The following is a 10,037-nucleotide window of genomic DNA, read 5'->3' as shown; positions in this document are numbered from 1 at the left end:
AATGCCTTTATAATTTACCCAACAGCAAAGAATCCTTATTGCATTTCTAAGTGTTGACAAATACTTAACACTTTATGTTATGCAACTTGGGGCTGACTGGTAGTATAATTATTGGAGGTTTTTGAAGTTTAATTAAGGCTTCTAAGTTGGTCAGAACGCCTGGGCTTGCTCAGCCTGTAAAGCACGTGACTTGATCTTGGGGTCGTGAGTTCCAGCCCCATGTTGTATGTAGAGATCACTTAAAAAAAAATCAAAAAGTCTTCTAACTGGGTCATCCAGCATTTCTTTATTTGCAATACCCTTAAAATGTATTCTAAATTTTCAAACTTCCTTACCTCCAATTATCTCCTTCTCATTATAAGGCAGATGGGTCTATAAAATGGAGAGATTTATAGAACCAAGGACAGTTTCCATTTCTCTGGGAGAAGGCAGCTCAGTGCAGGCAGAATAGTTCACAAGGCATTTTTGCTTTAAATTTTTACCCCATTTTCTCATGATGCTGACATAGATCAAATATCAGATGCTCCAGGTCAGAGATTAGTTACGGGGATTCTTTAGTTAAAAATGCATTCATTCTTTTGAAACAAATAAATATGTTAGTAATTAGTGTTGTTTGACTGTATATTTTCCTCCACTTAGTAAAATCAACAATCAAAACATTGTTGGCTTCGTAGGACTCTAATATTTAAATCATAGACTTTATAATTGGTACATTTTGCAAAAAAAAAAAAAATAAATCAATAGGAACACATACATACAGTATGTAAAGCACATACAGTAGTGAAACTCATAGAGCCAAAAAAATTCTCGAGTATTCTGCCAGTGTTCATGACAGTTTCCCTTAAAATACAATGGATCAATGAAAACTATTCCACACACTTTTCCCATATTATACTCTTTTGCTTTTATAATATCCTTTCCACAGATGGGACACATATAGAGAGCATGGGATTGGCAAATAGCAGGGGAAACTGATTAGGAAGAGGAGGATGTGAAAGAAATTTGCCACATTTGATTTACAATCTGCAGGTATGATCGGAGGACAGAAATCACTGTTCATGTACCTGGCTTGTTCTAGGCAAATGCTGGCTTGTGATGGGGTGAGAATTTTCCCTTGATGCCTCTTATACCCTTGCTGTCTGCTTCCTTCCCTCTTACTGAGGATGTTCTTACAGTGCTAGACATCTGGTTACATATTTCATTACCCTCTGCTTGAACGCATCAGTCTTGGTTCTAAGGATGTTTCTCTGGTAGGTCATAATGAACATTCTCAGATTTTAATTGGGTAAATAATCTGTGCTGAAAACGGCTTGGTTTAATTCTAGGTTAAAACTGAACAGAATAGGCAATCAGCCAGCCTTTGCTAAGTTGAAAGTAAAAATAAGCAGGAAGGGGAAAATACATTAGTAACGGTTGGCATGTCAAATCCCCAATTCACCTGTAGGAACAAAACTGACTCTGGACATGTGAATTCAGGAAAGGGCTTAGAAAGATTAGTATTGGGAAATGTGGGTTCTCACTCATTGGAAAGAAAATATTGGTCTTTTTTTTTTTTTTTGGTAATGGGCTTATATTTGCTTTTTTATCCATAGTTTATTATTTAACTTCAATAGGTATCAAAGGGGCCATTGTTATTGTTATGGCTAAGAGACACTCAAGTTCAAATCCTAGTCTTGACACTTACTGGTGATTTGATCCAGTTACCTACCTTCCATGTGCCTCAGTTTCCTCAAATATAGAAAAGAGACAATTTTCACATCATGAGATTGTTGCGATGTGGATTATATCAAGTAATTTATGAAAAAAAGACTGGTGTAAAATATAGACCCTATAGATTTTAATTGGAAATGGAATAACATATGTTCTGGAAGCAAAAAATACATTTGACAAGAGTGTAATAGTTATATATCAACAAAGGAAATTTGGGGAAACCATTTCTCAAGTATGGACATTTTTCAATTATAAATAGGAAGCCTTTTTGATTCATACTGTAAGGTGTTTAGTACAGAAACATATTTACAAAGAAAAGTTTGAAATCTCAATAATTCACTCATGAGGAATCATTAAGGTAAAAGAATGTGGAAGATTCATAACACACCAAAATGAAATGTTTGTTTACTACATGAGTTGTATTTTTGGATGTCATTTCAGAAAACTAAGAGATTATTTACTCCAGGATGACAGGATATATTAGACTTCATAAATGGTGATTCTAATTCCCACTTCATCCATCCATCCATCCATCCATCCATATATGTGATTTATGTGTTTGTATATCATATCAGAATCACAAAACACCTATAAACAAATGTCAACAAAATCTCAAAATACAAGTTAGAACCTCTCTAATCACCTTCATGTATCTAACCTCAATTATTCTTTGAAATCTGGGAGAATCATATATATTATCACACAACTAAGCTTATATAGTTTGAGTTAGAGTCACTAAAGACAAAAGTACGATCCAAAGTATGAACTCAAAGTTGAAGTGAGCAGATTTCACAGAGTTGTGGCTTCCGAATAATTGCCACGTGGAAGTATGTGACTAGCTGTATTGTTTATTTTATACTAGGAAGTTTTTGCCTACAAATAATGCCTACGTTCGTTGCAACTCTTTTGTCCAACCTATGATACAAATCCTAATAAACTTCAGTATGTTCTGGAAAATGAAACTTTGAATTGTTTAAGCATACAAAGAACAAAATAAACTGTTGTCAGACTTTGGTTTATTGTAAAATTTAGCAAAGATTTATTTTTTGGTAATCCCTGACCCCTTGCTCTGAAAACAAAAGCAAAAACATAATTATTGCTTATTCTTTTTCCCCCTACTTTACTTGTGTCACTGTAAAGAAGGGAGAAAAATCATTGTAATAAATAAAAATAGAGATGTACGAGAGAAAGATCAATCAGTCCAGATAAGAAATATTAGGAGCAACAGAATTATCATCAAGCAGTTTCAAAATAAGCTTCTTTTAAAAAGGTTGTCATATATATATAAAAAAAAAATCACACCAAAAAGATAGCAGCAGAGAAGAAGGATAAATACAAGTTAATTGCACACCAATCCCATGCAAAAAACTGGGTCATTAGCCAAAGCAGTAGTATTCAGAATCCAGTTTGGGGTGCTTGTGCAGTGCTTGTGAGTCCTCTATTATGGAGCTGTCACTGAATTGGTCCAAGTCTGATGGGGTCTGATGGCCTGGGACATCATCTGCCAGAGTGTCCAGAAAGCTCCCCACGGAGATGCCATCCAGCCCATCACTGCCATCATGCAGGCTATTGTAGCTGCCATGTAAGGAGGTGCTCTGACTCTCCAATAAACTGCACAGGCTGCCACTGAGACTGCTTCCTCGGCTGGTAATGGTGGCCTTCTCTTCAATCATCCACTTGATGGACTCAATGCTTTCGTTGATAACAAGCAACTGGCGCATGAGCCTCACATCTGTGGCTCTGAGGTTAACCTACAGGGAAGAGGGGGGAGACGAAAGACACGCCAGTTATTCTACCTGTTTTTAAAACGTGTATTTATTATTGAGAGACAGAGAGAGACAGAGCACGAGCATAGGAGGGGCAGAGAGAGGGGGAGACACAGATTCCGAAACAGGCTCCAGGCTCTGAGCTGTCAGCACAGAGCCCGATGTGGGGCCTGAACCCACGAACCGTGAGATCATGACCTGAGCCGAAGTCGGCCGCTCAACTGACTGAGCCACCCAGGCGCCCCATCTACATTTTTGAAAGACTCAAAATTCATTTGGATCCTGTCTTCTGCAGTCTATAACTTGCAATGCACAGAACAGAATACAAATTCACTCCATCTCAGGATCTTTGGAAATCTCCTGACCGATGGCAAAAGTCATAAACAACTCACTTCCTGCCAGATGCATCGGGTCCAAAGGGGACTGTAAAACTCCCACTGCATCCCTGGCCCTAACCAAGTTGCCTGGGAATACCATTTTGAATGTCAGGTTTTCTGCTCAGAAACACATCCTCTCTCTGGCCAGACTAATCACTTATCCATATTTACCTGGGGATATATATATATATATATATATATGTAGATGCTGTGAGGTGGGGAGAAGAGAAATGTGTCGAAATTAAGGAATCACTACCATTGTAGCAGCTCCTGGTTTTTGCATGATAATGTACCAGACATCATTATGCAAGGTCCAACCTTCATTAATAGCAACCCATTACCATAGATTATTATTTTTATCCCCATTATACAGATGAAGAAGCTGAAATCTACAGAAAAGAGTTAAGACTACAGAAAAGGTCTGCACTCTTTATAGCTATGTTGAAAAATATATAGTACTAAATAATGCTTTTACTTTTAAGAACAAATTGCTTTAATATTCCTTGAATCCAAAAGGATGCCAACCAATACTGTTCCACTTTACAAGATGAAGCATACAGGTGTCTTCTATAGACCTGGTTACTTGCCTCAGACATGTCAGGGGAAGTCCCGCTCCAAATTGGTATATGAAAATCTGAGAAAGTTCTAGAACTTCCCTAGATGCCTTCTAGGTGTGTAGTCCTAAACGACTTCAAAGAAATCTGTCTCACAGCACAAAGTAGAATTTCTTTATAGGTCCTACAGTTAAATGGGGGACATTCACTAATATCAAAAGTGTGGTGGTTCTGTAGAATATGGAAAGAGGTAGGCTGCACGAACTCTCATGATTGCCCCTATTCTAGTTGGAAGTGAAGAGACATAGCTCCCATAAAGATTCCAGTGCCTAGATTAGGAGCCAGGAATACATTTGGCCACCAGAGGTCCTGGTCACATTCATTATGGTTTGAAATGGATTTCTGGTTTTGTTTTGTTTGTTTGTTTGTTTCAATTTGGGGTCATTAATCCAAAAGGCTGGGCCCTGATAATTCTTTCTGTCTTTTTTTTTTTTAATTTTTTTAATGTTTATTTATTTTTGGGGTCATTAATCTAAAAGGGTGGGCTTTGCTAATTCTTTCTTTTTTTTTTAATTTTTTTAATGTTTATTTATTTTTGACAGAAAGAGACAGAGCATGAGCAGGGGAAGGGCAGAGAGAGAGGGAGACACAGAATCTGAAGCAGGCTCCAGGCTCTGAGCTGTCAGCACAGAGCCCGATGTGGGGCTCGAACTCACAGACTGCGAGATCACAACCTGAGCCGAAGTCGGACGCTCAACCGACTGAGCCACCCAGGCGCCCCGCTGATTCTTTTTTTAAGATACAAGGCTAATTCAGACTTGTGGGTTTCTAGAATTATTAAAGGCATTCAGTCATGAGTGACTCAAGCCTTAAGGGAGAAAGGAGCTATTGTCTTCAAATGTATGCATTCATATTATAAAAGTACTTCCTGGTTAGGAGTTAATCCATAACTGAAGGTGAACTTTGGATTGAGTGACTGTAGTGAACAAACATTAGGAGAGATGGAATGTCTATCAATGACTTCGAAGATGTGAGGTTACCAGTTATGTATGTATAAATACCAAAAAAGCATAAAGTACGATTTTAAACCCTTCATTTTGTGAGGATATTACATACAGTAACCAGGGTAACTTCCTTATCTTCTCTGAGAAAAGACCAAAACCAACTGTGTAGAAGGTAACAGTGACAATCATTCATCTCTGAGGTGTCCATGAACAGAAGAATGGAAACTGAGTACGTTTTGAGAGGCTTTCCTGTCTTAGTGTCTCAGTGACACTGCTGTCTCAGTGACCTTGCAGCGGTGTTGTGTTGAGGAAGGAGGCTTTCTGGCGGTCTTCATGCTCATAATCACCCACACACCCCATGGGCCATCAAGATACTGTTCAGGTTACACGTGATACAACAGATATTTGTCAAGCAACAAATTGTCTAGGTCTGCTGAAGAGCCCAGAAACCCCATATGAGCCAAAGTCTTACAAAATTCTTCTGTTAGGCATCTGTAGCTGATGAAACATGCTGTGCCCGCTGTAGGCATGGTGCGACATAAATGGGACCGTTTCCCGTCAGCTCACCAAATGAGCCACAGCTGCATTTGTTCGCAGCCCCGCCCTGTCGCGTGAAAATGTTCTGGTCTTTTCCAGCTGCGGGTGTGTTCTCTGTTAGTCCCCTCCCTTGAACTACTTCTTCTCTTCCTCTTCAAATCTTCCCCATTCCTGAAGTCCTCTTCTTCTATCAAGCACTAAAGCTGAGTCCAGCCTCCTCTGCTGGCCCATGTAAGAAATGTCTTACAATTTTTCCATATCTTAACGTCTGACCTGAGGACTGATTTTTTTTTTTAGAAATAGGCATAATGTTTTTAGAAGTAGGCCCCTGGGTGACGCAGTCAGTTATGCGCCCGACTCTTGATTTTGGCTCAGGTCCTGATCTCAAGGTTCATGGGATCGAGACCCGAGTCGAGCTCTTGTGCTGATAGCATGCGGAGACTGGCTGGGATTCCCTCTCTTCCTCTTCCTTTGTCCCTCCCCCCCCCCCCCAAAATAAACTTCTCAAAAAGAAAAAAGAAATAGGCATAATTTTAGATGTGTGAAAGTTCAGCTCTTAAGGCGGTAATAATGCACATTCCCAACAAATGTGTCACTCTGGGGTTTTAGCATACTCAGGACAATTTTTTTTTCCAGAAATTTTGGTCTGAGTCACACAGTGACTGCATCAGATACAAATTTTTCAATTTCATTGAGCAATGCAAATCAGAGAGGAGTAGACTATGAAGTCACAAAAGCTTCCTTTGACCATTTTTTTTTTTTTTTTAATCTTTTTCTACTGAAGGTAAACATTCACAGGCCATTGAACCACGGCTGGGGGAAACATGACGAAAGCAAGTCAGTTAGAACGAGTTGATCTGGCTGATAATGATTACAGATTTAACTTCCACCTCTGTCCTCCTGGGGAGAGAGTAAACAGCTGTCTGCTGTAGGAGTGCCGGGCCGGCCGGTTCACATGGCTGCCTGTCCATTACCTGGAGCTCTAGGCTGCTTCCTACCGCTTTCTTCTGGAACTGAGGTGTGGTTTTGCTATCGCCAATGAACCTTGAAAGGCTGAGCAATCTGTCACGGAACTAAATCACAATGATGCTTCTGTCTCCGGTAGCTACCCCGCCTTTCCTCCCTGTTTCTCATGTCCATCTTTAGAACGTCTGGCCATCTATCAAGGAGACAGTAGCCTGGCCCGTTGGTAGGGAACTTCCAGTTCTTTCACCTGAGACCTTATAAGGTCCAGTAACTTTAAGGATATAGAGAGTTGGGAGGCCCTGTTCATGGTCTGGGTTTACATTCCCTTTCTTGGAGAACTCTTTCCTGATCTATCATGGTATCCAATCTCCATGCTGAGTTCCATACTACTCTTCTATGGTTTTTGTGTTCCCTTCACAATATTTACAGCTAGTTGAAATCATCCTGCTTATTACATTTATGCTCTGTTTTCCCCATGAGCATGTAAGCACCACAGAGTGCAGGGAATTTGGTCCATTCTGGTCACCACTCTGTGCCCAAGACCTGCAAGAGTGCTGGGCACGTAGCAGGTGCCCGATTGGTATTCATTCAAGGGCAGAATTATTGCTTCAGATTGGACCATCTGTCAAGTACACCCCTCCCTTGGGTTCTGCGGTGGGTCAGTGATATGGGACTTGAGAGGGAGGAGAGAGGCAGCTTCTGGAAAGAGCATTTCCGTACTGAAGCATTCCCAGCATGCAGTCCCATCTGGATTCATTCACAGGATGCAAACACTGAGTACCTGGCACAAGGAAACTGGCATTCCTAGCTTAAATGTACAGATTCTGAGATAGTGTCTCTGAAAGGACGTGGACTTCAAGGTGTGACTCACATTCCAAACACCATTCTGTTTGTTCTGATGTGATAACTGGTACTAGCACAGCACACACACAGGTATTCTGTAGACACTTGATGAAATGAGTTAAACAAAGGGAACAAATAGGACATTTACAAAAAGAAAAAGAAAAAAAAGAAAAAGAAAGGAAAAAGGAAAAAGAAAAAGAAAGAAAGAAAAAGAAAAATAAAGGAAAAAGAAAAGGAAAAAGAAAAAGAAAGAAAGAAAGAAAGGAAGGAAGAAAGAAAGAAAGAAAGAAAAAAGAAAAAGAAAGGAAAAAAAAGGAAAAAGAAAAAGAAAGAAAGAAAAAGAAAGAAAAGAAAGAAAGAAAGAAAGAAAAAGAAAGAAAGGAAGGAAGAAAGAAAGAAAGAAAAAGAAAAAGGTTTGTACTGATTGATTCAAAGAGACGTGAATGTCACTCCCTCTTTTCTTCCTCCGCCTTCCCCCACTTTGGTCCTTGTAGTTATCGCAATGTAATTCACCTTCAGGCTTAACCGAAGTCTCTCATGCTTCAGGATTGTAACATAGCAGGTCTCTAGATGGGGTGAATGCTGAAATTTCGTATCATTTTTGGACAAGTAGTGAGCTGGGTGTACAGCAGAACTTGAAATGAGAGATCCGGAAAGAGGAAATCACCTTTATTTTTTTTTAACATTTATTTATTTTTGAGAGAGAGAGAGAGAGAGAGAGAGGGAGAGAGAGCACGAGTGGGGGAGGGGCAGAGAGAGAGGGAGACACAGAATTTAAAGCAGGCTCCAGACTCCGAGCTGTCCGCGCAGAGCCTGATGCACACCTTAAACTCACAAACCATGAGATCATGACCTGAGCTAAAGTCGGTCACTTAACCGACTGAGCCACCCGAGCACCCCAAATAGTCTTTTTAATATATATATATATATATATATATATATATATATATTTATTTTGAGAGAGAGACAGAGACAGAGAGACAGAGAGAGAGCATGCCTGAGCAGGAGAGGGGCTGAGAGAGGGAGACAGAATCCCAAGAAGGCTGTGCGCTGTTAGCACAGAGCCCAACTTAAGGCTCAAACTCACGAACTTGAGATCAGGACCTGAGCTAAAACCAAGTGTCGGGCTCTTAACCGACTGAGACACCCAGGAGCCCCAACAGCAAAATATTCTTAATAATAAGCTTTTCCAGATCTGTGTTTTCTTCTAGGCCATCATTCTAACACTGAAAGACTACAAAGGTTATGAATTAGCATAATGAATCCATGAAGGCAGGAATGTGGTCAAATTTGCAGTGAACCAGGGAGTTGCTAAACAAGTCAACTTCTTTTGTGCTGCTATGTGAGGAACGCGGCACAGGGTTCCAGTCACTGTCACTGTCGACCTGTGTGAGCTTTGGGCAAAGTGGCTGGGCACACGGGACCTCGGCCTCTGCGTTCATGAGGAACAATGATGAGGCTGTATTCTCAGCTCCAGTGAGTCACCTGCCTAGGTGGAGGTGATACAGCAGTTTGTGAACAAAGGTCATTTCTGCCGGGGTTGAAAATTTAACTCAACTCAGGACCTAGCACTTGTCTGCTTTTCACATTGAGGTTTGTTTTTTTTTTTTTTTTTTTTTTTTTTTATGATGTTATTTGATCCAAAGGATCTGCAGATCAGATCATGTCAGAATTTCCCTCCATTTTGACATCCTGGATCCTTTGGTCATTCCTGTGGCCATTTGATTACTAGGTTGTTTCTGCTAGGAGAAAAGTACGTGGGCTCTGGAGGAGAGGGAGCCATCAGTTTTGCTAGTCAACAGCTCCAGCCAAAGTTTTAGCTAGTAAGAACTCCTGGCCCGAGCCAGCAGTTTGAGCTCTCCGTGAATTTTAATCTCCTTATCAGAAATTGGGAGATGACAGTAATTTTGGCTCTTTCTGTTTGGCTTCTTGTTTGTGTTCTGCCCCAGGATAAACATACATATCATCTTCCATATGCCTGTTTATGTTCATAAATGTGTACATGGGCTGTGGAATGTGTCTTCCAAATACGGGCAGTGTTGGCTCTGTCTTGTCATACTGGAGGCGTGGACAGCACTCCAGCCCTTTTGTTTACAAGGATCGACTAGTCAGATAAAAGCAGGCCATCTCCTAGGTATGTACTTCTAACGTAAAATCTGCACTATCCATGACCTAAATCCCAAATGTCCAGCAAGCTGCAGTATGAATTAGAAGGGAGAAAGATGACTTTATAAGTCCATAATCACATACACGAAGAAAGGAAAACAGATCAGATTTGCC

General features: G+C 40.3%; 1 protein-coding gene across 1 annotated transcript in view; it reads right to left on the bottom strand.

Moving 5' to 3' along the window:
• Window positions 1-310: 310 nt before the first annotated feature.
• The window catches only part of LURAP1L (leucine rich adaptor protein 1 like), a 55,551-nt gene continuing 45,824 nt past the window's right edge, over window positions 311-10,037 (bottom strand). The window contains exon 2 of the mRNA XM_049617060.1: window positions 311-3,461. Within this exon, the coding sequence (XP_049473017.1) occupies window positions 3,087-3,461 (375 nt within the window). The 3' untranslated portion in view covers window positions 311-3,086. The remainder of the gene's footprint in view (window positions 3,462-10,037) is intronic.

Source organism: Panthera uncia, chromosome D4 (genome assembly GCF_023721935.1).
Source record: "Panthera uncia isolate 11264 chromosome D4, Puncia_PCG_1.0, whole genome shotgun sequence".
NCBI lineage: Eukaryota > Metazoa > Chordata > Mammalia > Carnivora > Felidae > Panthera > Panthera uncia.
Note: the sequence above shows the minus strand (reverse complement) of the source record. Positions and strands in the feature narration are given on the sequence as shown.